Consider the following 24,964-nt stretch of genomic DNA (forward strand, 5'->3'; position numbering starts at 1 on the left):
TCTGTGGTGGTGACTTGGATCGTTCAGATCAACACCGGCTGCTAAATGGACTCTTACAGCCCTACCTCCCAGAGCGCATGACATCAGTGCCTCCAACACTCCTTGCACATACATTTTGTATGTCAATCGATGCAAGTCTTAGTTGTTTGTCTGGTCTTGCCCTCAGGTTATCACGATATTTGACAGTCTCGCAAAAATTACATCTTTATGATCATTGCACTTCCAGACACCCATCCAGCTGATAGTTGCCCTTCCTTTAGACTTCTCCCAGCACGATTTCCTTCTTCAGACGACTGGAGGCCATGCGACTGGTGCTGGGATCCTACCAACCAGCTATATGCATAGGAAGCCCCTATTATACTGCCAACAAGCACTACTATCTTGGACTGCGGGTCGAGCACAGGGGCAAGTGCCCGGGCATCTTCAAGATAGAGGTGAACCACTTTTTCCTATGAATGAAACGAGCAACCAATAGAAGGATAAAAAAACTGACCAGGAGAAGAGACTAGTTTACCCATCGAGTCCAGCATGGCTCCCGCAGCTGCTTCCTCATTTGGCACGAGCACATTGCTACATACTCTGCGCACACAATCAGAGAACCACTTTCAATTACACATCATGTGCAGCGAGCTATAGGTGAATGTAGTAAAATGTCACACTGCAGTCATGTGATTGCAGGAGTTAGAACATTAATCCCATTGAGCTATGGTTATTATATTACAAGCCTAATTACTACAGGTCCAGTTGCATAAGTTATCATGAGTTTGTGCCGTTCTGCGGACATTTGACTTATCCTCACAGCGTCACATGTCTGTCACATCACGTGAGGTTGGTCGTTTTCCACCTTAACTTCTGACCATCACCCATGCTTTCAACACCCATACTATATCATGGTAAGTTTGGTCAAGTGATCCAAATACAGGTTAACACGGTTAGATTGCAGGAGCCCGTGTTGTACGAGTGTTCCAGTTGCCACGCCTGGACTCTCAGCCAGCATTTCAGGTTCCACAAGAGGTACAGACACCACCAGCCCCCGCAGCGGATCAAGGACCACCTGGATCAAACTTCTTGGCTGCTAGCTTTCTTAAGTTGATCCAGGAACATTCCCAGTGCCCGATGTGAGTGATATGCGTGATCCTACAGGGTTGCCCACTCCCGTGGGTCAGATGTTGGGACGTCCTGTCAGCACCATGATCCTGATATGATCATCACCCTAATCTAACCCAAGCTTAGTGTTGCACCAGTGACTTATTGCTCATCAGGACATGCGGCTTGTGTATATTGCACGCTCAGTTCAGCCATCAGCCTTGGGGTCACTAAATGTGTCCTGTGTCGGTCTCCAAATGTTGTTCCTGGAGGCTGTCCTTTCATTTATCTTCGGCAGACCCAGGACTTTGTTGTGTCCCTGATGGAAGGAATTGCCCAGGAGTTCCAAGACACTCCTCGCGAAAATCCAGAATTAAGGTCATATGCTTGTGGAGCTTTGCGAGATGACTGGAAACAAAGAAACAGGTGATTCCGTTTACAACCCATTGCAAAAGCAGGACTGTTCTCATTCAGGGTACAGGGTTGGTCGTCTACTCATACATGACATCCAGCAACTCCGGGGTCCACTGACCCCCACAGAGGCAAGCCGTATGGTCTTATTGGCCAGACTTTGTCTACAGGGGGAAGGTGTTGGTTCAGCCCAGCTCCCGATGTGAGCCTGTCTTGGTCAAAAAATTTGGTGTTGGACTCACCAGATTACACCATACAGCAAGATTGATTAGCTCTCCCCTTCCGATGACCTCGATTGGGAAGATGGGGAGTCTGAAGAGGACGAGGACGAGGTGATTTGATTCCGCGGTAAGTCGGTCCTTGATGGTAGATACTATGCTGAGAAAGGGGAGAAAGGTGACGGGTGTACTGGTACGCTGCTACAAAGGAATTCATGGATAACAACTTCATCTTAAATATTGTGGGTGGATTCAGAATGCGCTTATTAACTCTCTGCCTGATGTACTCACTAGTACGGAGCATCCACGTCCCTTTGTTTACAAAACGTCTCGTGCAAAATCTATATGATCTCCCTTTGTTCCCGAGGCCTGATTTCTGTGATAAGACGACTGCATAAATGAGTAGGTGTGGAAGATAATGATCATTTATACGAAATCAAGCTCGAGTGATTATCGACATGGGCAAGCGCGGGTATCGTCGGTTTTGAGTCGGCTGCAGCATTGTTATGAAGATTTTGACGACAGAAGCCCAGCTGAGCAGGTGACCACGTTCACGAAATGATACAGATGTAAATCGGCACTGAATCACTGGTCCCACGAAATGCGATACCTGAAACAGCTCCTGGGTATTGCATCATCTTCCAACGGGTGTTGTTGTCTACAGCCTCCGCAAGACGTTAGCCTCGGTTATATCAGGTATTTGGCGCCATGATGCTTTTTCAGGACAGACGTCATCGCCATTTGGACTATTTCTGAAAGGTCATTGCGACACATCGAATTAGCTGTGCCAGGATTCACAATTCGTGCTGCGACATCAGTGAATGGGGGATGTAGTGAGACGCGGTTGAAATAATATTGATCACGGAATGATATAAACAAACTATGTATGTAGAAGCGCTTCAGCTGCACAGCCTTAGACTACAAAGATAGCTCAACGGCCCGGGACCCGGGTAACCAGGTTTATAAGCCCGATTGATCCAGCCTTGGCGGATATGATGGCTCTCAGTACTACTTAGTACTAGTAGCAGGCTAGCGCTATGCTCATGTCTTCTCCCGGAACATTCACCGGCTTTGTGCGGCCACCTGTACTATTAAGTGATGCACAACCGTTCTTCTGAACTTTATTCGATTTACATCTCATCCTCCAAAGAAGAATCAGCAACTACATTCGCGCCATGAACATGAACCAGGTCGTGTTAACATACAGTTCCGCTATTAGGATTGTGGCTTCGGTGATGACTGGTTTTGGTATATCATCTATGTATGATTGTTATCGAGAGCCATACTGGCGGCAGTCATATACTAACGAAGATTTATAGAGTTTTCTTGATTTTGACTGCGCAAGTTTGGATTTATTTCCGGAGAGATACAATTCGATCTGTGGAGAACAGGCTGTCTAAAGCTCTCGTATGAATTTTCGTCGCATATCACAGACTCATCGCTGACAGTGCAGAACAGGTTGCCTTCATCTGGTAAATATCTTCAATTGCATGTCATACATGCAGTTAACGGAAAGACTGACGTTGCGTTACAGGTTAATCCAAGCTGTACAAATGTGAGTCTCTATGGAAATATTTATACAAGCCGCTGAAAGTCCTGCTAGGGCAGTTGCTACTTGGATATCGTTCGCTCATGCGTTCAAGTTCAATATGACACTCTGCCATATGTTGATGTTGGTGGCATTTAAAGTCATTCATCAAGGCACTTTCTGACAGAACGACAGAAACTTGGCGCTTTACAACGGAATATGTGCAAGTGGCGCCTTTCTTCCGCCAGTCTCGAACTAATTAAGCTCACTGTCGTCCCATAGTCTTTTATCACGTCTGTTGTGCATGGCGTTTTCATATCTAGAGTTTTCAGACGTGCGTGCTGCTGACGTACTACTATGACACTTCTTTCTGATGCGTGCGTGAAGTTGAGAAGAGTTTCTATGGTAAACGGAGAATGACATTCGTCCTGGTAGGCACTACGTTTGGCTGCCTCGGAAACAGCAACTGATTGCGCCAATCAGATTGCATTTTGTGTCATGGAGCAAGGTGCGATAGTTTATCCTGCAACGGATAATCGCTACTTAATCACGGAAAATAGTTTTTGGAGTTCTTAGTACAATCTACATGTAGGTCCAATTTTATCAATGTCGCCCTGTCAGGTGTTTCTCAAATAAGGGAAATAGCTCCCGAATAAGCCATTACAACTTGAATGTCGTGGTTAATGTAAGCTTGTTCTACCTTTGATCGGGAAGCAACTCACAAGGATAAAGTGGTCTACCTTGATCTCGCTTGGTTGTTCAGCAATCGATGATGTTCTTATCGCTGGAACTACGGCCTATATTCTCTACAACCACAGGACTGAATCGCCAAGGTGATTGATCAGTTCGAGTATGAAATTAACATGAACTGACAGTCTTGGTGTTCAGAACCAACCGAATGATCACGAAACTTATCATATTCTGCTCGCAAACGGGTTTGATTACAACGCAAGTTCCTTTGTATTGACAGTGGATATACTCACTACTTCCTGTGTAGTGTGGTGGCATCTATCACTATGGGAATTGTGAGTGCTTATCGCGCACAATAACCATGTCTCTGACCAAGACGCAGTGGGCAGCTTGCCGTTTCGATGTGTATCATCTACATATGTGTTTTCCTATTGGAGGCTGTGAGAGTCTTGTTGTCATCAACTCGAGTACACGAATGTTCTGACGTCCTGGCGTGACAGTATATGCTACATGTCTTCTCGCCAAGTGAGTTGTTCCTAACGGTGATAAAAGAGACTACTGATATCTTGCTCAGCTTAATCGCTCGGGATTCCTATCTGCAGCCACAGACAGCCCACGAAGCCGAAATTTCCGAAATCAGTTTTGCACGCTCCACACAGGCGATTCATGTGGGCTTGCCAGATAATAAATCCGGGCCGCAGGAAATATCGGTAATGCAAGAAGGAACAGATTCCTCAAAAGCGTCCTCCTGTTAAGTCGAGCCACTATAATCCTTTGGACGTAATGCCACCCGCCTCGGTGTCGTCGCAATTGCCTAGAGTTAAGTACTAAGTTGTTATCGTACTTGTGTGTCGAGAAGCTGTTACATCCACTATATTTACATTCACTGGCAGCCGTAGTCAGACCATCAGAAAGAATTCATATAATTTATTCTTCACAATGCCTCTGTCCTTCTAGATTCACTACTATGAGACATATTTTCGTTCGAATGTCGCCGTGCACCAATCCTGTGTTCCTCACTGAAGCATGAAGATCATCATCTGGTATAAGTATTGGTGTAAAGTTGTCCGTGATCACAATCTTCGTAACCATTATCATGTCACTACTCTCCTGTGACCGAGGCCAGTACGATCCTCTACCCTCTTTCCTGCCGGTCCGACGGTGCCGACCCGATTTTCAACGTGACGCTGAGTGCGGTGTTGGAAGCAGCCAATTGAAATGTATTCCATACCTTCTACATCACGGAACTTGAAAAGGCCATTGAGAAGGTGAGTTTACTCATCATTATCTCACCTGAACACCATATGTCGTTGTTGTTACTGTATGCTATCAATAATCACACGAAATAACATTCCCGAAAGCGGTTGTTTATTTTTGAAGCTTCTGCCAAACAACACCCTAGGCGAGTCATGTTCCCCGCGAAACCACAGCACGCGGTTAAACTGGTCAAGCGTTGACAAATCATGATGCATCAGATGCATCAGCGCTCATAGCTATTCTTGCTATCATTTGCGTGTGCTAGCGCGGACTCTCAAATTTCAATGTTGATTGTTTACTTTGCAGCGCCTGCTCACAAATCACGTCGCCCCCCAAGGTCAATTGTAACAGGATGAGTATCTTCGATGTCCAGGGTTCTGAGATGGAAACATCTCCCCTTCTGCACGAAACCACGCAAACAAAGCAAAAGACGCCCCTTCCAAAACTGCAGATCGGCATTTTGATGCTTGTCCAAATGGCAGAACCCATTGCTTGCATGTCAATATACCCGTACATCAATCAGGTATAATGTCAGAAGCTTCTTCAGGGAGTTAAATTTGAACGTTAATTGCAGCTGATTCGAGAACTAGATATCACTGGTGGTAACGATGCAGCAGTCGGTTATTACGCTGGAATTATAGTAGGTCATGTTATTTGAGCGAACACATGGAGTTATATGACTCTGGCGATACTAGGAATCACTTTTCTTCATCTCAGAATCACTGACGGTATTGAAGTGGAGCCGTCTTTCTGATCGCATTGGACGCAAACCTGTCCTTATGATCGGTTTATTTGGAGTGGGCCTCTCAATGCTTTGCTTCGGTCTCTCAACCTCCTTCTGGACTCTTGTCGTCAGGTCAGTCAATCTAAGTTGTGTAGATGGTTGAGTATTTCTATACAATGAGCCAAATAGCCGTTGTATCTGTGGAATGCTCAATGGCAATAGCGGAGTCATGAGAAGTATGATGGGCGAACTCACGGATTCGACAAACATGGCGCAAGGATTTGCTCTCATACCCATCACATGGTGCTTTGGGGGCTTCTTCGGGTTAGTCTTTCTCTGAATACAAACTCGTGCTGAGAGTGTTGCAGCTTCCTTATGGGGGGAACTCTAGCTCGTCCTCAAGACCATTGGCCAAATCTCTTTGCTGGACAATTCTGGGCAAAATATCCGTATTTCTTGCCCTGTGCTGTTGCTGCATCAATTGTTTCCGTGTCGTTCATGTTCGTATTTCTCCTGGAAGAGGCAAGTCAGACTCGAGACAGACATCCCGGTCACAAATATTAACCCTGTTTCTCTGACAGACACTAGCAACCAAGCGCAAGCGCAATAGCAATGCCACGGGCGAACAACTTTCGGAAGAATACAGGAGTAATGAATCACCCTCGGAGAATATGGCCAACGTCCCCGTCCCCCTACGTTCGCTGCTCATTCGTAGCATCATAATTCCCTTAGCGAATCAAACATTTCTTGCGTTTCTCGACATCTGTATCTTTGCTCTCATGCCCTTGTTTTATTCCACCCCTCACTACCTCGGCGGGCTAGGATTCGCACCCCAAACGATTGGGTTATGGATGGCGCTATTCGGCATCATCGACGGTTTATTCCAGGCGCTGTTCTTCGCCAAAATCGTTGACCGGCTAGGTCCCAAACGCACATTCTACACAGGTATATCGTGTTTTATACCAATCATGGTCATGTTTCCAGTCATGTCATGGCTCGTCTTCTCCGGAGGCGCTGACAACATGGTCTCGATCGCACTGCTGTTCCAGCTTCTTCTGATAGTAGCGTGGGACCTCTCTCTAGGTGAGCCTTCTGTCATCGCACGTGTCTCTATCGTAGGTCCCATGCTCACTTACAACCAGCGAGTATATTAATGTTCATTACCGCGTCCGCACCTACGAAAAATGTCCTGGGCGCGATCAATGGTATGGGTCAGATGACAGTCTCAATCGCACGCGCAGTTGGTCCCATGTTCACCGGGTCCATCTTCGCGTTCTCGAAGGATCACAATATTTTGGGTGGTCACGCGGTATTTGTTGTTCTGTGCATACCTGCGGTTGGGATGTTGTGGTTAGCGGCTTACCTACCTAAGGAATTGCAGAATAGGGACGAGGATGAGTGAAAATTTGCCGCCTTGCGAGTAATTCATACGGTAGAGGAATGAATAAACCAGTATGCTCTTAGTAAACCTCGCATGAAGTCATCCGCGAATGTACATAAATGATACAAGCCCTTGTCATTGATTACTTCTTCTTTCATCTCATTCTACACGAATCTTTTTCGAAAACATGATGTACGTGGTGGTAGCCTGGTAGAGGGATATGCAAGTTGCGCGTGAGTGAGGTGGACAGGAAGAGGGAAGGCTGGGCGCCCAAGGATGAGAAACAAGTCCCGAAAACACAAACAGGGTAATACGCAGTTGTACGTGGTATCTGATTCGTATCGTAAGCAAGATGGATAAAAACGAGCGCCCACAGTAATATGGTAGTGTAGTGTAAGAAAGAATAAGTCCGTGCGTAATACGGTGTCTCGGGCGCTTGTACACCGCTGACTTGCCCTCTCTTGCCGGAGAAATGTGGGTGGGGGTAGAAACGTATTATGCCGCGCTGTACAAGAATAGGTTGTTCGTTGCAGCGATCTAATTATAGAGTGTTAGTACACACGCTGGAGCAGATGTAAAGCAGGAAAGATCGGCAGCACAAAAAACTAACGGCGCAAAGCACGAACTATATGCAAAGCGTAACACTCACAGCAATCGTGTTCTCCCGTGGATGCCAGCTAGCATGCAAGATCTTCTTGTTAAAGTCAAGCGTATCCGTTTGCATTGCGTCCCGCAGTCCTCCGGGACGCGGGCCGTTCTTGAGCCCGTTCTTGCCTGCAGGTGCACCAATCTTCTTGGCCTTGAAAGCAGACTTGTCCGCCTGCAGCACGACGTCATTCGGCGAGTCTGTGTCAAATATGCGGAAGAAGTTGTGGTACGAGCCCGTTAGCACGTGCCTGGGTTGCAAGTCAATTAGTGATGGTTCGGGAAATAAAAAGGGATCGATTGGAGAACAGTGGAGCAGAAGATAAAGAAAGGGGTAAGGGCACGATGAGAGTGAATACGAACTTATCATCTCCACTCCATACACACTCAAACTTATCAAAGATGCAGTCGTTCTCATACAGATCGCAAAGCTTGCCGCGGAGGTGATCATGGATAGGAATGGTCTTCACAGGACGCGACTCCATATTAATGTCCCAGATCTTAAGGGAGAGATAGTCGCGCGACAAGATATACCGCCCGTCATGACTGAACTTGACATCAGATATAGAAGATATGATCTCGGAGAAGAAGGATCGGGATGTGGGGTCCTCTTCTTCTTCGAAGCCTGCACATGATTCGATGTGAGAGGCAAAGGGTTTAAAGATTTAAATGAGGTACGTACATTTTGCATGACGGTCGCATAGTGCGGAGTCGCGCATATCTGCGAGCTTGATATTACTTTTTGAGCTCGAGTACATGAAAAGGTTGCATTGCTGAGGGTGGAATTCCGCTGCGGTGATAACTTCTGTAAGTTCTTCCATATTCACAGGTTTGATATCCACGATGTCTATTAGTCATGAGCGTCTTCTCTAGATCAGGGTAGTAGAGGAAGGAGACTTACTAAAACTCTGATCACTGATGCCGAGGTTCCAAAGGTTGATGCGTAGATCGTCTGCGGAGATGTAGGTTTCCTGGTCGGAATTGACAGATATGGAATGGATGTGGTAGGCATGTGCATTGGCGTAGACTTTACGTGGGACTGCGGCGATAATGTTGTCCTGTGGCTGCATGCGGGGGAGCTTGAGATGGGAGACAAGACTTGGGGGTGGAAGGGCACGATGGCCATCGAGGTGGTTTGACTCAGAGACTACGCGAATACTCTTCTCAAATATTTTCCAGAGTTTGATTGTCTTGTCTATGTGTGGGATTAGTCAGAAGTGCTGGGAGGGAAAGGGGTGGCAAACCGTTAGTAGAAAGTAAGAAGTGGGCGGTATTTTGTCGTCTACACCACTTGATCTTGTTGATCTTCTCCTCGATTTCAAGAGACTTTAGATAATCGAATTCGGGCTCGTGTGACTGGAACTCTGTGTAAAACTTGTACTCGCAGCCTCTTTTCTAATGATCGCGTGGCGTAATCAGGGTTTTAATATGGGAACAATGGAATGAGAATGATACTCACAGACTCGTTTCGCTCAAAGAGAACGACACGACCACCTTTGTCGCCTGTGGCGAGGTAATTTCCAGTTGCATCGAACTCGACTGTGGATATGATGTCGGCTGCGGTATCCCATCGATGCGGGTCAGTTGAACCAGAGAGTCGATCAGAGTGGGTGCACGGACCTTCTGTGATGTCGTCCACTTCACCCTTGTCACCGAAGCATTGTGCAAAGCGCCAGCTACCAGAGCCTGATGGGTCGATGTCCATGATTGTAGCGTGGCTAGAGGGGGTTCGCTGTGATTGTTATAAGAGTAGTTTAGAATTGATTTTTTGATCTAATTCTGATTTGTACCGCAAGATGAAAGACAGCTAGATTGATGATTGTACGAGTTTAAAGGTTCAGGGTAGCGAGCTCGTACAATGCCAATGCTAGTCAAGTGGATGAGATGAGCCGTTTTGTTGTGCTCTTGTTTGGCTACACCCACACTACCTGGACCCGGCTTGCACCGTAACGTTCAACATTGAAAACAATCTTTAATCCAACAATGCCTATTGCACCAATCACTGGCAAACTTAGAAAGAGACTGTGGCTCGACCTTTCGGTCGCCCTTGGTCTCGGCGTCTCATCTGCTTATGCTTTTTGGTAAGTAGATTGTTTTTCGGCTTCTCAAATCATGCTCATATACGGATAGGTATGGCGTACATCTCAAGTCTGGTACGTCTGGGTTGTCGTGGCACCTCATTTGTTAACGCTGACTCGCTGCAGTACAAAGGCAGGAGGAGTTTTACTTCAAGCTGGAGCGGGCAAAAGTGCAGCAGTTGCAGTGATAATTGCGCTTTAGTGTACACTGAACCTCTTCCAAACAATGGACTGTATCCTCCTTAGAAGGAACGTCTTTCTATTGGACTGCCTAGGAGGGACACCTCGCCTGCATATGGTTTTAATCTATTGCACTGGTGCATGATTGGGCGATTCTTTGCGTGTGTCATCCTCGACCTTCTGTACGACATCGAACGGGGCGGGTCTTCCGTACACTTCAGCTTCAACTTTTGTCCTTAGAAAACAGACCAAGGGAGCAAGGCACATGTTGGCATTACTCGGAATGGCACGCTCAAAGGAGATTGCTTGTATGAGTGAAAACTGTACTCAAAGATCTACGAAGTACACAAAATGTCTGGCAAGAATCAAGGCATCCTCCTGACAAAAATAACAGGCAGATGGTTTCTTGAACCTGACCACGATACTACGTATCTCGTTTTTGCCGTGTTGTTTAACGCCTTTGCCACAAGAAATAGATGTGCAGGACGTAGATAATCAACGGCAGTTCATGCAAGATGATCTCGCCGTCAAGCGTCTTCAACAGAAAACGCTGATTGAAGATCGCATGAAGCCGCGAGCATCATACATGAGTACTTCCAACAAAAGTTTTGGAGGATAATAAAGCGCTGCCAGTGTTTGCATTTATTTATTCTGCTGATATAATCGCCTATTAATATGATGCAGCGTGTCGTAGTAGTACTACACGAACTCTTAGTCGAGGGATGAGTGCTAGAAACACCCACAAGGGGTTCGGCTCATCACACGCCATCCCTCCGAATCCTATCTTTATTGATTTCCCAAGATCTGACGGTGACCCAAGCAAATGGCCCACAAACACTACCCCCCACATTGACAGCGAGGGCCATGTAAACTTCATGCGACAGGCTTCCCTTGATGAATCGTTATCGATCAAATGGCGTGTCGAAGTCGGTGCAGCCCTTGCCACAAAGCTTAACATGGCTCGTGAGCACTTCCTTTCATCTACTGACCACCGATCATTTATCTCATTCTTTCAACAGAGGGCAATCATGTTTTGCAAGGATGGCCTGAGGGCTATCAGATGTTCGATCACAACAAAGGCCCAAAGGATAATCCTCGTCATGATGCCTATCTTATAGGTGAGCTATGCTTCCCCGTCAACGCAATTAGTTAGTGTTTACCATTTCAATGCTAAAAGGCTCTACCTATGCCAAACGTTTCCGCTCTGTCCCAGAGTTTATTCCCCACGCCCTATGGCTGCTTACAGACCCCACGCTTGACCGTAGCAACTGCAATTGCAAGTATTGCAATAAAAAACCCCAACGTGAAATCACTGCTTCCATGGGTCTTCTTCCAAAGCGCGGCGGCTCCGCGCCCTCTGCTGCAAACACACCCACACGGACAATTCAAACCCCTAAATTGAAACGCCAGCCTCAGCCACCCAAAGATAGGCTTGTTCGGGATCAAGAGAAAAGCTCACGCGACAAAGAAAGATTTAGACCATATGTCGGTGTACGTCGCATGCCAAAACCTGTCAGACCGCCTGCACCAAAGCAAAGCATGCTCAGGGAGCGTAACTCCGATTTGAGCTGTGCCTATGGTCCCGAAGTCAAGGTTCGTCGATGGTTCCGTGACGGCGAACTCCTTTGGTGCGCATTGAACAACCCAATCGAAGGGCCCAGTGGCCCAGGCGGCGACGATTCCATCTTTTTCTGGCCAGGTCTTGTCGAAGAGACAAGAATGAAGCCTACGCCTATTCCAAAGGGCACAGATATGGATATCCTTGATGGACCATCAAACGGTCATCCGAGCTCAAACGGTCATCCGAGCTCAAACGGTCATCCGAGCTCGAACGCTGAATCCAATGGTGATGAAGGAGTCCCTTGGATCATCCGGCACGACCTTTCTTACAAAATGAAACTTCTTGGTATCTCCCAATCATTGTATATTTCAGACCAACTTGTTCTTCCGTATCAATCAGTTGCCCCTTCAGATGAGCTTATCCAAGCTATCCATGCAGTATCTTATGAGGACCTCGACCCAGACCCCGCACGCACTTTCGCATTCAACCCCTATTCCACCTCATCGGAAGTTACCTTTGCAAAAGCCGCAGCCCCGTATGGTATTGCGCTGCAGATCGGCGCAAATATTTCTGGGTATTGGACACCCACAGACGACTGGGAGTTCAAATTCAGCCTTGGATACCCCAATTCCGGTCCACCACAATCAATCAGCACATTCCAAAGTCTCGATTCAGTGATGAACTCGAGTATGGCACATAATGCTAACCTCGCCTCGTCCATGGCGACGCCCTCTGGCTCAGGCTCTCACACGCCTAGTATCTCTGCACCGCTACCCCCACTGGCACTGGTCCAGACAGTCGTGCAGACACGCTACCAAGGCTTGTGGTGGGGTGCAGAGCGCATCTGGACAGACGAGCTTATTCGGCTCAAATTTTCGCGAGCCCAGATCGCTCCTGAAGGAAATGACCTTATTGATGCACCTGCTGGCCCAAGTAAGAAGGCGCAGGAGTATGCGCGATCTATGGGCGGCCAGGTCGGTGGCGCTGAGGGGCGGGCCGTGTTCATGCGCCTCGAAGGATTATTCGTTGCCGATCCGCCGAGTGGAAGAGGATCCAAAGTCTGCCATGCAGTAGGGACGCTTTATGAACTCGTGGATGAAGACTGGGAGGAAGACTGGGACGGCCAGGAGATGATAGTTGACAAAGGAAAGGGTAAGGCGATCGAAAATGGCAATTCAAACGTGGATGGGTCGTTTGAGTTGGATGCTGTACCATCTGGACTTTCATTCATGAATGGTACATCCCCACTGAAACCACCTCCACTCGCAAACCCAGACCCAGCGATTCCCGTGGAAGGCACGACAACAGACGTTCTTTCACACAGCAACGTAGTTGGCGCTTCCACTTCTGCATCTACGGCACCACAATGTGACGCGAACAGCGCGCTCTCGCATCCAGTCCTCAGTGCCTTCCCACTGCCAAAAGCCCCCGACGGATTTAAGTTTCGCCCCATCCTGAAGCCGGGCTATGAGATTGTCGTAGATTTGACGTGGATCGCGGGGCGGTATTACCCAGGCCTTCTCGAGCACCGGCTGCTTGACAGGCACGTCGAACGTGCGCTTACTGCTGGTGGGACGCAGTTATGGGCTCTCGAGGGCCTGACGGCTGGATGTTATAATGCGATGGACCCAACGAAGTGGAAGCCCACTCGCACGACGATGGTCCGGGAGGCAAGCCATGATGCGCGGGTGGGGCTCGAGGAGCACTGGAAGAACAAGGAGAAGGAGCGTCAAGAGGCGAAGCTACTGGAGGGGGCGTTTTTGCTACCGCTGCCGCCATCGGGAATGGATACTGGCGAAGGGGGATCTGGGCTGGGTGAAAGTTCTGGCGCTACTGTGCTGGGATCAAACGATAACTTTGTGAATGGCGAAGAGAGAATGGAATTGAGAGTAGCGGAGAATGGGATGCCGGAGGAGGTCGCGATGGTGGTTGATTAGTGAATTGGGGGCTGTCTTCCATATTGGTCCCTTGCATGCCATCTAAGTACCCCGCTAATTGTTTCCATGGAATGTACTGTATGTGAATGTCTGGATGTTTCTTGAGCACTCTCGACTCCGCATAGTCACTTATAAGCCTTCGGTGGCTAATTGTAGGTGGTTTACTGTATCGTGACTAGTACGTGCGTCGTGCGCCCCGAATGCTAGAGTAGGCCATGCTCTTCCTACGTCTTCATAGTGCTAGTTATTCCAACCACAAATACATCACATCCATTGTTGTCGATCTCACCTGCACCACACCATGTGGCACGTGGTCTGGCGGAAGCGCCAGAGGTCCCGGCTCAGTGGCAGGAGTCCTGGCTCGGGCTTTCCATTGCAGTCCGTGCCTGTTCCAGTGGTGTGTCATTTTCCCATTTTTGAAGATCCGTCCTGCAGTCTTCTCATTTTAAATTCTAGCGCCGCAAACGTCAGTCCGATGACGACAAATGTAACGCTTTAGCCTTCAAATGTCAGTCTGCCATCCTTGTGGACGATCCCGAACTACCTTCTACCATCTCCGCTCACGTTGTCGATCCTTTTGCTGCCGCTAGCATGACGTCCGAGTCTGCACCTGAGCCGGTCCCAGCGTCCCGCAGGCGAGACATTACCAATGCCAAGCCGCCCGATACTGCATACACCGTGTACGAAGGTGATGCTGCCACAACCAAGTCCAACTCTATTTATTCATGTTCCTGCTTTCTACGGTCTTCGAACTGTACCGTCACCCCGTCATCTGTCACTTACTTTATCTTGTTGTTATCTGCTAGCTCCTTTACATTTCTCTGCGCATACCGGCCTGACGGTGTTTATGTGGTTGTCAGGTTCCCCTCAAACCCGTTACGTATACATCTGTACCCTTTGGCACTGCGCGACTACCCTGCGCCACCTCTCACCATTGTGAAGGATTATTCAATGCTCGAATGTGCTTTTACTTACCAGTCAACGATCTCTCCTCGTCGATGCCTGTTTCTTACTATGGTACTGCTCACCAAGAGCTTTTCTCAGTTTTGCCGCCTATATCGTTATCATTTTTGAGGATTTTCCGGACCCCTCCTCCTTACGCGTGGTCGACGCTGTAGGACGTTTAGTGTGCAAGCGCCTGGCCTTCTAATTCAGATATGTTTACTGGTGGACAGACAAGTATTACGCGTTGACCCTGACGTAAACCGTCCGACGTCTTTCTAATGGAGCCTTCCAGGTCAAGTGTTCGAAAAATTGTCTCACTCTCCTCAAATTGTGCGCTGACGTAAATGTTACACCCTACCAAACACCTCGATGACATGGCTAGCCTGTCATAATGTTAATTTCACGGCGACCCTCTCCAATCATATGCATTTGTAGCCAACACCGCGGCGACTGCCAGTAGTTTCAGGATCCGTGTCCATTCAAACTTCGTTTCTCCCCTCCATATTTATACGTTGGATATCATTGCCAGTGAAAGTCAAGCGCTGGATGGCTTATAGCTGTCTAGGTACCTTTTAAAACGTGCTAGCTCTCCTCGTCGTTAGATCGGTCTTACCGTTGTGACTGTTTCGACCATGCCTTTGTCCCTGCAGTTCTTGGAAGATGTCTGGGTGCGGAGGTATATCTATATATCGTACACATCGTCGAATTCTCACCTAATATTGTCTAGGTCGTTCTCCGCAGCTGGCCATACATTACTAGTCTACGACTATCTCCTAACTTTCACAGAAGAAGTGAGTTTATCATGTTATATGCGTGATATGAATGTTCACAATATGCCCTTGGTTGCAGTTCATCTACATCTGGAAGGCCCCCTGGACGGTTATGAAAATCATGTTTCTTCTCAGCAGGTATGGAAACCTGATTGGACAGACTACCATCCGGCTGGAAGAGGCTGGTCTCCTTGCACATGATTCTCAAAAGGTATGTTGTAGTTTCATGAGTAGACATGATATTTAGCGAGTGGCTAATTTCGTGTCAGTTCTGTCGAGGGTTTTCAATTTTCTCCACTTGCTTCACGCTTGTGTCCGTCGAATCGATCCACAGTGCGTACATCTGCTCGATAATCATTGCACGTCCTGAGGCCTGAGGGTTTTGGTTTTCCTCAGTCCTCGTGCTCCTGCGTGCATGGGCTATCTGGGGAACTCGAAGGCGTGTGACGAACATCTTCGCCTGGAGCTACGTGGGCTGCATCGTTGTGCTGATGGTTAGCTCAGTGTATGGTTTATACACCGGTAACAGTAGGTCACTTTGCACCGTTTTTATTTTCATTTGTAAGAATGGTTTCGCTTCGGTAGTTCATTTTCAATTCCTCGAGGTGGCTCAGGTTTGCGTGGCGACAGGGCCTAGTAGGTGATGGTTATTTGGCTCCTGCAGCATACTGATACATTGCTACTTCAAAGATTATGTGGTTGGTCGCTTTTACATCGTGTTTGGTATATTGACAGACGTCTCGTCGGCCTTGATGATATTGTAACGCTAGTGGTTAATTTACTTTGGAAGGTTAAGATGTTCTGTTCTGTGTGCTTGCGCTTGCTGAAAACCATCAATCAAGCTTTATTCTCGATGCAGTAACCTTCGTCTTAACGATGCGAAGTCTCCGGATATATTCCAGGGAATTTCAGCAACTCTACCCGTCTAGTCTCCTCCATGTACTCTTTCGAGACGGTGAGCGTGCTTTCTGGAGTAATTCGTCCGCAACTGACTACAATTGTATAGCGATCTTATTTTTCATCGTGAGCGTAAAAAATCTTCATGATGTATCTCGTTGCTGACAACACGAATAGGCTAGTACGTTCAGTAATGCATTGACCGTTATCTCTTGGTGAGACTTGCTTATACTCTTGACTCGTTCTATGGCCTTATTATGTTCAGGACTGCATTCAGGACCGTCAGTATTCTTTATCCTTAGCGGACCGTCGTTCTTTCTGACTGATTTACAGAATCCAACATATTTCCTTGCTAAAGGGTACGTTAGCCGTAATGCAACCCCATCACATTCGGTTATGATATTGATATTGCATGTAGATTCGCGACTCCGTTACTTTCGGTAGCTGGCCAGCGCCTAGTCCTGAACCTTCGGGGTCTTCAAACGCGTTCCTACGAAACTCACGATCTCAGCCGTGAAGTGGACCGGCAACTACAAGCATTTGCTGCAGGGTGTTCTCCAGGAATGGATAATGTAGAAGAGTTGGAAGGTGTGCGGGAGTAGGTAAGTATCGGAAATATGGTTTCAAGGTTTATCTTGGTTGACTTGGTAACCATATGTTGTACATAGGGTGGTTGTTCACTACCAAAATTGACTGAACATGGGCGACCCTTTGTGCTCATTTTTGTTCCTAGAATTTCTTTTACGTTTCCTATGCTCCTTTTAAATATCCGTGTATATCCAGTATCAGGTGTATCCTTCGGTCGGAATGACTATCTCCGACTGACTGCATGCATTAGTGATAGACTAACTTGTAGCTAGCCTGCCTTGTAATGTTCTATCTTCTGTATAGTGGTGATTCGATGGTCGCGGACCAGTCTACCATACCACGAGAAAATATTGACAGTATACACGAGATCGCTAGTATTCCTTCGCTACCTGCCCAGAAACATGCATTCATGAACTCGGGTCGCCACGACCCTCATGGTGCTCAAGATAATATCATGACCCCACCGTCATCCTTCCCATTGGGAATTCTCGCGACCCTCTGCACCCACACGACCAGCGTTAGGCTAACACGGGCGTCAGTGACTCACAAGGTCCTGAATCAGCGCAAAGTGACTCTAGGTTTGCTTGGTCACTTTAGTCATGGTGACTGCAACTACAATGAAACGCACTGTCAAATTCAATGCCCAAGGTATAGTATGTACTCAGGGAAGTAGCTAAGCAATTGCTTTAAAGTTGAGTGCTGTAGACAAACATCACGAGATAGAGATCTGTTACGAATGGACCGCAGCAATGACATGTGCCTTACAAAGTGCTAACCTTTGCAGTGAAGTACCCACGGAATTTACCTCTCGTCCTCGATCTAGATCTGGAAACATGTTCAGGATCAAGATATTAGCGAGCTAGTATTCAGTCAGCGATCCGATGCCAACAGCTTACTTTTTGTTATGTAAATCTGCTCCTGCCGGCGACAGCCTGAGTACTTGTGTTCTCCGTGGGAGTCAAACCGTATGTGTACCGTCGGCTCGTTATCAAGAATGCCGCTCTTAAGTAAATTATGTTTCTCTAGCCATATGCATCCGGCTGTCGATGCATTTGATGTGAGTCAAACGTTTCGGAGGCCGCCGATCGAGGCACAACCAACAATATGCTGAGAGAAAATGTCTTTGTGAGTAATACATTATTTGCATGCTGAACAATACCTGAGAGCAGGAAGAAGTCTGAGTTTGATAGAAGCTCGGAGCAACTTGAAGCATAATGCTGCGGCGCAACTTGAAATTGACGGGCCACGTGACCGAAACGCCGACAACCTCAGCAGATCTTGGCTCCCAACGTGTGCACACCTGATCCGCCCTGATCGAATATTCTATGGCCGACCTGGGCCCGGTACCCCCTTAAAGCCTTCTCACTAACTCAGTGCAATGTGCCAAGATGTGTCCCCCTGACTTGATGATCTTGATTTTTCCATAAAATCATAGATTAATTTTACCCGAGGGGCTCTGCAATGTTCACTGTCCTTCAAGGTACTTTCGGTCGACGTTGCTAGCAATTACTGCGCAGTGCCCAAGAGCCTGACCGTTCTAAACTTCTAATATTAATATTCTATACATGAGAGTACTTATACACCCTATGTTAGACGCTACATCAGGTCTAGTCCATACATATACACATATTCAGCTTGCCCAACTTCGCTATGAACTAGGTGAAATCTTATAAGATGTATTTACATCGCATATGATTGGAAACCGTGATGGATATAGGGTAGAGTACACGATGAGAGGGATAGAGGGCGTTCCAGAAACCCCTACCAGGGTCCAGGCCCATAAGCCACCCACCATTGCGGTGGATGCCCAATCAACTTGGTCAAGGTGTTGAGCTGTTTCTGCGTAGGACGCATTTCAAAATCTCCTCTATCCGAGCACACATAAAACACCTGAACAGTGTCAATCTGAATGGCATCCAGTACTTCGTCGGGTGCATCGTCGTATTTACCGCGGAACACACCGATCCACTCTGGAGGGATGACGCTTCCCGGCGGGGGATTCAAACAATTTCTGTAGTCCAAGTAATAGATGCCCGACAAAGATGCAAGGAGTTCATAGGCTCGCGTCGTGCCAATGTCTTCATAGTCTGTGTGATCGCGATCTGGTAGATCCTCTGGGCAGTGTTGCTCCGCGAACCGGACGAGCCATTCAGAAGAGACTGCATATCCGTAGCACTGAATGTTATGCGCCAGGGGTGGTCGGGCGATTTTGAAGGGTCGTCGTTTCTTGGGACGTCCAGTCTGCTGCGGAGTCGCAGTCTTTGAGAAATGTTAGAGAGAACATGGAATCTAAGCATACATATCCCACCTTTAAAGCTTCAGACAGTTTCGAAAAAATAGAGGGCATGTTCGTGATAGAGAGGCGAAAATATGTAGCATACACTCTTTGACTGACTTGAAGGCGTGACTCCTAGCAAGGTGTCGGACAGAGACCGACTCAGAAGTCTGCGTTTTATAAGTATGTTGGCACCGTGGATCCACAAATCAATTGTGGACAATACATTGATGATTAACAATAAGCGCGGCAGTGTGCGCTGATTTACCTTCTAATTCGAGAACAAAGCTAGTCATTCCCGAATTTGCGCAAATCCTGTCACGGTGTGCGGACTTCAAGCAATGATTCCCGCATTCTCAACAGTCGGAAGATCGTTCTGCTGGTTGGTGAACAAGGCTAGAACGAATAAGAAAAGGAGAAAAAGCATGCAGTTCTCTGCTTTTTTGTGCGACTCCCGTATTTGCGTGATCGGTACCATTGCCTCGTATAAGTTCGGTAGAGATATACCGAAATCGACCATCCTGTGGATGTTCGCATAAAGCAACGCATGGAGGCGGAGATTGGCCACGCGGTATGTGGTCAAAGCAAGCCATTATCAAAATCGTTATTCATATATATCCACTCACTTTGGATCCTGTAGCTACTTCTCACATGCACGACGTGGAACGTAGACTCGTAACCACTGGTCAGGGAACGTCGTGGTTCCCTTTCTCGTAATAAACAAAATATATGTAAACAAACAGCTTGCAGAGGTAATTCGTTATTACCGACGCCGTTCCCAATCCCCAGTCAACGTCGAGAAAATACTCATATCATCGCAGCACTGTCATGACGCGTAGCGAGCGCTTCAGCATTGAAGTACGGTGACTACGGGTCCAATCATCAACTTCCTTTCAACCATCAACGTTTCAACACCCCCAAACACTTGAACGTCCCGCAACCGCATCAGAATCCCGAGTCCGAGTCCGGTTTACACGCTCTTCGTACTATGCACACCCGATATATCGAAACCACATGGCAAAGTTGATCAGATGTGGGCTATAGGAATTTCTAAAATAGTGACGGATTGTCGGAACGAGCTGCGGTATCAGAATCATGTACTAGTCCCGTACTCATCCCTCCACGAAACTAGGTGAAGGAATTCAATTGCTCCAAGGTTGCGCAAATCAGGCAAGTGCACTGTGTCGCAGTACCTCTCATGTGCCTTCACTACTTTGTCAATTGAACACTAAGGACACGATTTGAATTGATGGCGAACTCTTGAAGACCCCAAGTGCAAGCACTTAAGTGAAGCTTTCTTGAAGCGCAAAGGCAAAGTAGGCTCTTGACTTACCATGTACCCATACTTGTCGACGTGGCAATGTTTTACAAGCATGTCATATGCCTCTCGATAACGGATGAAAACATGAAAGCAGATGAACATTCACGACGCAATGCACGAGTGATATGAAAAAAATATACCATGGTATCTCACTCCAATTTCACAACGACAGCCCAATCATCCACCACGCGCACTGCAGGATCTTTGATGACCAATACCCCCGCCCCATCCTTCGACGCAAATTCCCACTCAAGTTCACTTCCGCCCTCCAAAACAACACTCAAAGGCTTCTTCCCAAGTCCAAGAACAACCAACTTTTCCACTCTCACATCCCCCACACTGCGCGCGAACTCGTTCTTGGGATCGTACGCACCCACTTGCGTTCTTACGGCAAGATCGACAGACGAGATGCGTACCGCCCCAATCCCTTTCCCTTTTCTTTTCGTGCTCTCCGCACCGAACCCACGCCAAACAACATTCCCTTTGTCGTAACCATACGTCTCGCCATCATCAAGATACACCTCCCCGCGCGCATTCCCCGAAGTATCAAGCGCGACGCGGAGTGTGAACGGGTCGTGTTTCATCAGTGGCGAGGAACGGCGCGGACGTTCGCGGGTGGGGATGATAGAGCCTCCGCGGATGAGAAGGGGGATTTGGTCGAGGTTTGCGGGGAGGGTTATCTGTCGGTTTTTGGGGCGGTGGGGCTGGTTGGTGAAGTAGTCGTAGTAGACCTAGGTAGTTGGGTGTGCGTAAGTGCCAGAGTGTATGGAGAAATGAAAACAAAGAACCTGATCCTCAGCAATATACACAGAAACCTCCTTCACCCCCTTCTCCGTCACAGGCTTAACAAGTAACCCCGACGACCCAACATAAAACTGATCATCAATTCCAAACCCAGCATCGTCCTTGGGGAACATAACATATTGAGGCCTGCGCGTTCACGCACACATCGATCACATCGTCCAATGGAGGAAGAAAAAACGCACCGGAGAATAGGAACCCCGCTCTCACTCGTCTCCCTGAACGCAGTATACCACACAGGAAGCATCGAATACCTCAACCTCAATATATCCCTCACTAAACTCTTGTAGGGCTCCTCAAGAAGGTACGGTTCTCGGCGTTTCGTGTCGATATGCGCATGTGCGCGGAAGAAGGGCGAGAATGCGCCTACTACGTACCAGCGCACTAACATTTCTGGTTCGGGGTTTCCGAAGAAGCCCCCAATATCAGCTGTGAGCAAGTGGATAATCAGAAAGGAGGGTGATAGAGAAGAAAGGAAGGACTTACATCCAGCAAAAGGCATCCCCCCAACCCCATTCGCAAGCACCATCTTAATCCCAACAGCCATATGCTCCCACGTACCAAGATTATCGCCGGTCCACATCGCACCGAAACGCTGAGAACCGGCGTAAAAGGCGCGAGTGAGGACGAATGGGCGTCGTGGGGGGTCTGTGCGGGCTTCTGCCGCTTGGAATGTGTGATTCGCCTGCAGGGAATTGGTATTGTAAGCTTGACTGACAGTCTCAGAAAAGAAGATGAGGGACGTACAAAGAGCATTCCGTTGATGTTGTGCACGTCTCTGTGCTCCCAACCACCGTAATGGATGTTATCTTTTGGCATCGTGATTTCTGGTCCGTTAAATACTGACGGCTAGCAGTTCGTGTTCGCTGATAAATAGGCAAACAACTCCAACATCAAAGAAAACGTACCTCGTTCATATCGTTCCAAATACCGACATTGTTGGTGCTCTCTGTCCAACTCCATTGACCATCGATAGTATCCGTCTTGAACAGTGAGATCCAAAAGTCCCAAGAACCAGGATGGAAAAAGTCGATCCATGAGCTGGAGCCGGGCCAACACCATCCTTCATATTCGCCCTCACCGTTCTTGGGTTTGACGAGGACTTCTAGTTCGGATGCGCGTTTGTATACCGGGTAATCATTTGAGCGTTTTAAGTGGGGGTCGACAATGATCACCATCTAGCGCGTATATGCGTGAGCGCAAGGTTCATTACAAAAGATGAATCAATGAATGAGCGAAACAAAACAGACCTTTCGCTCGACAGCCTCCACATCCTTTGTCATCTCCACCGGATCCGGGAACGTCTTCTTATTCCACATAAAGTACTTGTGATCCTCCGCATATTCGATATCCAACCAAAAGACATCCACCGGAAAATCATCCTCATCGAACCTGTCCTGTACACCGCGCACGTCATCTGAACTGACATAGTTCCAGCGGCACTGGTGATATCCGAGTGACCAGTGGGCTGGGAGGGGCGCTGTTCCTGTCAGATGTGCGTATTGGGTGAAGACGTCGGCGGGTGTTGGGCCTGGGAGTAGGAATACGTCCAGGATCCCAGATTCGGATATCCAGTGCGTTTCTACACCGCCTTTTTCCACATGAGCAATATCGATCCATGTTTCCGACGCAATGGCATTGAAAACGGCCACCGTCGACGTTGCAGAATGCGCATGCATGAGCGGGATCGAGCCGTAGAGAGAAGTTGGCGAGTCTGCGAGGTATTCGAAGACATCTGCATTGTAGAGACGGAAGGGGTCGGTGTATCTTGCGGTAGGGCCTGTTGTGCTTGGGAGGGAAAGGTTCGTAGCATGTTGGGGGATTCCATATACGTGGGCGTGGTTGGGGAAAGTTATGTCGAGGGAGAGTGATTCGGGACCTGTGGACGTTGGGTGCTGTAGTCTCAGTGTCGATGGTAAGTGTGGGACGTACCTTTGGGTTTTGTGTCTGTCCACGTGGAGAAGGTTTCGTCCCAAAAGGCGTCTTGGGTGTCGCCTTCGAACCATGCTGCAGAGTTGACTTGGAGGACAGATTGACCCTCGCCTTCGATATGCTCAGCCAATTTAGAGTCCTCCTTTGTCCTGAAATGTTCCATGTGCATTAAACCGCGCCCGTTCAATACAACCTGTTCCACACCACCCCGGAAAAGCGTGATTTTGAGAGGGTTAAAGTCGACGACGAGCTCCATATCCTTCTTTGGTCCATAAACAGCCTTGGCTTTTTTACTGTCGACGGTCCAGAGGACATCATCACTCAACAAAGGTTCCCCAATGAGCGCCCACTGAGTAGCTTCGTTATATCGTTTCCTCAGTCCGTTCTCTTCGTCCATTCGCACGCGCACAATGCCCTCCTCGTGTATAATAACATCAAGCACGAATTTGACATTGGGATAGACAGACGAATGGACATTTGTGGTGAAGCCTGGTTGATGAGGGCTAAGTTCTGGGGGTTTAATTGAGTACGGAGAATGCCATGATGATAATTCTTGGGAGCGTTCTGCGAGGGCACGTCCTCTGCGACAGAAACCAGACTGGGAGCATGTCTTGAAGTCGGATGGTTTAAAGGCGAGGACTGTTGGGAGGAGGAGTAGTAGGAATGTCCCTGGGGACCACATTGTCTCGGTCGAAGTTGAACTATAGTAGGTGTAGCGCAGTTAGATCCTGGGAGTGCTTGAAGCAGCAAGTACGGCAACGTGACGGTCCGATCAGCCTTCCTTTCAACCATCAACTTGAACATCCCGCAACCATACCAGATGAAACTCGTCCGTCTACCAAAGCATCCTCTCTCGATTGACTTATCCAGTTTCCGAGGCAACAATGGGGTGAGTTGTGAGTTGGGTAGGTTAGGGTATTTGAAATCAGTCTCTGATGCTATTACATAGATGAGTTGGGCCTATCACTTTCTGAGTAAATGTCTGGTTTCCGCTGTTTTTGATTGATTTAACTAGGAAACCATGCAACGAGTTGACGAGACCGCAGTGCTCCCTGCCCACCGTTTAGAGTCCGTCCGAAGAAGCAGCTCATGGTTATGCAGTTTCCTCTGAATGGCTTGTCTGAGAAGCTACGAGTTTAATGCCGAGATACGAGCACACGAAGTTCGAGCACGTCGCAATTCCAACGGACTTTAGACAAGCTGCGGCGTTAAAATTATGTACTAGTACCATGCTCATCCCAATTGCATGTCCGAGGCCGCAGGTGAAGGAATTCAATTGCTCCAAGGTTGCGCAAATCAGGCAAGTGCGTCGTAGTACCTCTCACTACTAATGTGGCCCGAGGCGCAGTGCGGTTTTTCTGTGGCGCTAGGATGGACTTCGCTGACCATGAATGGAATAATTTGGATGCATACCTCGTCAACAGACACACAGTCTGCAGCATGATGATCTCGCAAAACGGGAAGATCTTTAAATATTTGTAAGAAGTCCAGTTCGGAGGATCAAGGGCAGAGCTGAGCGCTCATTTGTTGATGGCTTTGCCGTCTCAGTTCCTTCATAACGTTCGATGGCGTCGACTTCATCACTGCCACGATTGAAAAGTGGCAAGCGGTATTGAGCAAAGGGAAACTCTGTGGCTGGCCCAAGCGTGGGTCGAAGTATCATATTTCTGGATGACAAGTGGAAACATAATCAACTGTCGACGACGATTGCAACGACGAGGGCTTACCCCTATTGCTCA

The 24,964-nt window shown here is 47.9% G+C and overlaps 9 protein-coding genes across 9 annotated transcripts; 6 read left to right on the plus strand and 3 right to left on the minus strand.

Moving 5' to 3' along the window:
• The first annotated feature begins 851 nt into the window (after positions 1-851).
• On the plus strand, positions 852-2,032 carry F5891DRAFT_997674 (uncharacterized protein). The gene is made up of 7 exons (XM_041378451.1): positions 852-893; positions 944-1,118; positions 1,234-1,512; positions 1,568-1,699; positions 1,757-1,845; positions 1,894-1,957; positions 2,010-2,032. Exons 1-5 carry the CDS (start codon positions 866-868, stop codon positions 1,767-1,769), a joined length of 627 nt encoding a protein of 208 aa, XP_041233471.1. The 5' UTR covers positions 852-865; the 3' UTR covers positions 1,770-1,845; positions 1,894-1,957; positions 2,010-2,032.
• A 687-nt stretch (positions 2,033-2,719) lies between these two features.
• On the plus strand, positions 2,720-4,905 carry F5891DRAFT_219011 (uncharacterized protein). Its single transcript, XM_041370951.1, has 18 exons — positions 2,720-2,810; positions 2,866-2,976; positions 3,035-3,122; positions 3,174-3,187; positions 3,250-3,270; positions 3,319-3,387; positions 3,439-3,466; positions 3,526-3,577; positions 3,631-3,674; positions 3,727-3,751; positions 3,813-3,831; positions 3,889-3,928; positions 3,976-4,076; positions 4,132-4,191; positions 4,241-4,268; positions 4,316-4,373; positions 4,434-4,458; positions 4,508-4,905. Exons 2-18 carry the CDS (start codon positions 2,891-2,893, stop codon positions 4,686-4,688), a joined length of 939 nt encoding a protein of 312 aa, XP_041233472.1. The 5' UTR covers positions 2,720-2,810; positions 2,866-2,890; the 3' UTR covers positions 4,689-4,905.
• Positions 4,906-5,542: 637 nt separating this feature from the next.
• F5891DRAFT_1220441 (MFS general substrate transporter) lies at positions 5,543-7,650 on the plus strand (the record flags this gene model as incomplete). Its single annotated transcript, XM_041369403.1, has 7 exons — positions 5,543-5,713; positions 5,765-5,830; positions 5,886-6,046; positions 6,104-6,238; positions 6,283-6,440; positions 6,503-6,997; positions 7,057-7,650. The coding sequence occupies 7 exons, from the start codon at positions 5,543-5,545 to the stop codon at positions 7,314-7,316; spliced, it is 1,446 nt and encodes a 481-aa protein (XP_041233473.1). The 3' UTR covers positions 7,317-7,650.
• On the minus strand, positions 7,366-9,869 carry F5891DRAFT_997717 (WD40-repeat-containing domain protein). The gene is made up of 8 exons (XM_041378452.1): positions 9,561-9,869; positions 9,400-9,497; positions 9,185-9,335; positions 8,842-9,135; positions 8,623-8,787; positions 8,304-8,565; positions 7,945-8,191; positions 7,366-7,832 (listed from the first exon to the last, which is right to left on the minus strand). Exons 1-8 carry the CDS (start codon positions 9,643-9,645, stop codon positions 7,791-7,793), a joined length of 1,344 nt encoding a protein of 447 aa, XP_041233474.1. The 5' UTR covers positions 9,646-9,869; the 3' UTR covers positions 7,366-7,790.
• On the plus strand, positions 9,870-10,472 carry F5891DRAFT_997720 (uncharacterized protein). Its single transcript, XM_041378453.1, has 3 exons — positions 9,870-10,021; positions 10,071-10,093; positions 10,145-10,472. The coding sequence occupies exons 1-3, from the start codon at positions 9,924-9,926 to the stop codon at positions 10,204-10,206; spliced, it is 183 nt and encodes a 60-aa protein (XP_041233475.1). The 5' UTR covers positions 9,870-9,923; the 3' UTR covers positions 10,207-10,472.
• A 419-nt stretch (positions 10,473-10,891) lies between these two features.
• On the plus strand, positions 10,892-13,847 carry F5891DRAFT_219202 (uncharacterized protein). The gene is made up of 3 exons (XM_041370952.1): positions 10,892-11,161; positions 11,218-11,316; positions 11,376-13,847. Exons 1-3 carry the CDS (start codon positions 10,921-10,923, stop codon positions 13,694-13,696), a joined length of 2,661 nt encoding a protein of 886 aa, XP_041233476.1. The 5' UTR covers positions 10,892-10,920; the 3' UTR covers positions 13,697-13,847.
• A 1,140-nt stretch (positions 13,848-14,987) lies between these two features.
• On the plus strand, positions 14,988-17,280 carry F5891DRAFT_997744 (uncharacterized protein). The gene is made up of 15 exons (XM_041378454.1): positions 14,988-15,317; positions 15,369-15,432; positions 15,491-15,622; positions 15,681-15,744; positions 15,808-15,939; positions 15,997-16,047; positions 16,102-16,109; positions 16,182-16,201; positions 16,254-16,366; positions 16,418-16,434; positions 16,486-16,523; positions 16,574-16,589; positions 16,642-16,667; positions 16,727-16,910; positions 16,977-17,280. Exons 1-14 carry the CDS (start codon positions 15,274-15,276, stop codon positions 16,908-16,910), a joined length of 909 nt encoding a protein of 302 aa, XP_041233477.1. The 5' UTR covers positions 14,988-15,273; the 3' UTR covers positions 16,977-17,280.
• A 997-nt stretch (positions 17,281-18,277) lies between these two features.
• F5891DRAFT_219325 (uncharacterized protein) lies at positions 18,278-19,397 on the minus strand. Its single transcript, XM_041370953.1, has 2 exons — positions 19,205-19,397; positions 18,278-19,155 (listed from the first exon to the last, which is right to left on the minus strand). Exons 1-2 carry the CDS (start codon positions 19,241-19,243, stop codon positions 18,658-18,660), a joined length of 537 nt encoding a protein of 178 aa, XP_041233478.1. The 5' UTR covers positions 19,244-19,397; the 3' UTR covers positions 18,278-18,657.
• Positions 19,398-20,641: 1,244 nt separating this feature from the next.
• On the minus strand, positions 20,642-23,907 carry F5891DRAFT_974516 (glycoside hydrolase family 31 protein; the record flags this gene model as incomplete). The annotated part of the gene is made up of 8 exons (XM_041376458.1): positions 20,642-21,223; positions 21,281-21,422; positions 21,479-21,722; positions 21,780-21,978; positions 22,041-22,142; positions 22,202-22,471; positions 22,544-23,172; positions 23,226-23,907. The coding sequence occupies 8 exons, from the start codon at positions 23,905-23,907 to the stop codon at positions 20,642-20,644; spliced, it is 2,850 nt and encodes a 949-aa protein (XP_041233479.1).
• Positions 23,908-24,964: the final 1,057 nt, after the last annotated feature.

Source organism: Suillus fuscotomentosus (assembly GCF_016647785.1).
Source record: "Suillus fuscotomentosus strain FC203 chromosome Unknown F5891scaffold_2, whole genome shotgun sequence".
NCBI classification, from domain to species: Eukaryota; Fungi; Basidiomycota; class Agaricomycetes; order Boletales; family Suillaceae; genus Suillus; species Suillus fuscotomentosus.

Bases quoted from the DNA above. Each gene is read 5' to 3' on its own strand.
- F5891DRAFT_219011 (XM_041370951.1), top strand. From the start codon at position 2,891: ATGAACATGAACCAGGTCGTGTTAACATACAGTTCCGCTATTAGGATT. The intron at 2,977-3,034 runs GTATGATTGTTA...GAAGATTTATAG, and splicing joins GGTTTTGGTATATCATCTAT to AGTTTTCTTGATTTTGACTG. The intron at 4,374-4,433 runs GTGAGAGTCTTG...CTGGCGTGACAG, and splicing joins GTGTTTTCCTATTGGAGGCT to TATATGCTACATGTCTTCTC.
- F5891DRAFT_997674 (XM_041378451.1), top strand. From the start codon at position 866: ATGCTTTCAACACCCATACTATATCATG. The intron at 1,119-1,233 runs GTGAGTGATATG...ACCCAAGCTTAG, and splicing joins GAACATTCCCAGTGCCCGAT to TGTTGCACCAGTGACTTATT. The intron at 1,513-1,567 runs GTGATTCCGTTT...TTCAGGGTACAG, and splicing joins GACTGGAAACAAAGAAACAG to GGTTGGTCGTCTACTCATAC.
- F5891DRAFT_997717 (XM_041378452.1), bottom strand. From the start codon at position 9,645: ATGGACATCGACCCATCAGGCTCTGGTAGCTGGCGCTTTGCACAATGC. The intron at 9,136-9,184 runs GTTTGCCACCCC...TCCCACACATAG, and splicing joins CTTCTTACTTTCTACTAACG to ACAAGACAATCAAACTCTGG. The intron at 7,833-7,944 runs GTGAGTGTTACG...CTCTATAATTAG, and splicing joins CACGGGAGAACACGATTGCT to ATCGCTGCAACGAACAACCT.
- F5891DRAFT_219325 (XM_041370953.1), bottom strand. From the start codon at position 19,243: ATGCCCTCTATTTTTTCGAAACTGTCTGAAGCTTTAAAG. The intron at 19,156-19,204 runs GTGGGATATGTA...CATTTCTCAAAG, and splicing joins AACTGTCTGAAGCTTTAAAG to ACTGCGACTCCGCAGCAGAC.
- F5891DRAFT_219202 (XM_041370952.1), top strand. From the start codon at position 10,921: ATGAGTGCTAGAAACACCCACAAGGGGTTCGGCTCATCACACGCCATC. The intron at 11,162-11,217 runs GTGAGCACTTCC...TTCTTTCAACAG, and splicing joins CACAAAGCTTAACATGGCTC to AGGGCAATCATGTTTTGCAA. The intron at 11,317-11,375 runs GTGAGCTATGCT...CAATGCTAAAAG, and splicing joins TCATGATGCCTATCTTATAG to GCTCTACCTATGCCAAACGT.
- F5891DRAFT_997720 (XM_041378453.1), top strand. From the start codon at position 9,924: ATGCCTATTGCACCAATCACTGGCAAACTTAGAAAGAGACTGTGGCTC. The intron at 10,022-10,070 runs GTAAGTAGATTG...ATATACGGATAG, and splicing joins TCATCTGCTTATGCTTTTTG to GTATGGCGTACATCTCAAGT. The intron at 10,094-10,144 runs GTACGTCTGGGT...GACTCGCTGCAG, and splicing joins TGGCGTACATCTCAAGTCTG to TACAAAGGCAGGAGGAGTTT.
- F5891DRAFT_997744 (XM_041378454.1), top strand. From the start codon at position 15,274: ATGCCTTTGTCCCTGCAGTTCTTGGAAGATGTCTGGGTGCGGAG. The intron at 15,745-15,807 runs GTGCGTACATCT...GGTTTTCCTCAG, and splicing joins GTCCGTCGAATCGATCCACA to TCCTCGTGCTCCTGCGTGCA. The intron at 16,202-16,253 runs GTTAAGATGTTC...CCATCAATCAAG, and splicing joins TGGTTAATTTACTTTGGAAG to CTTTATTCTCGATGCAGTAA.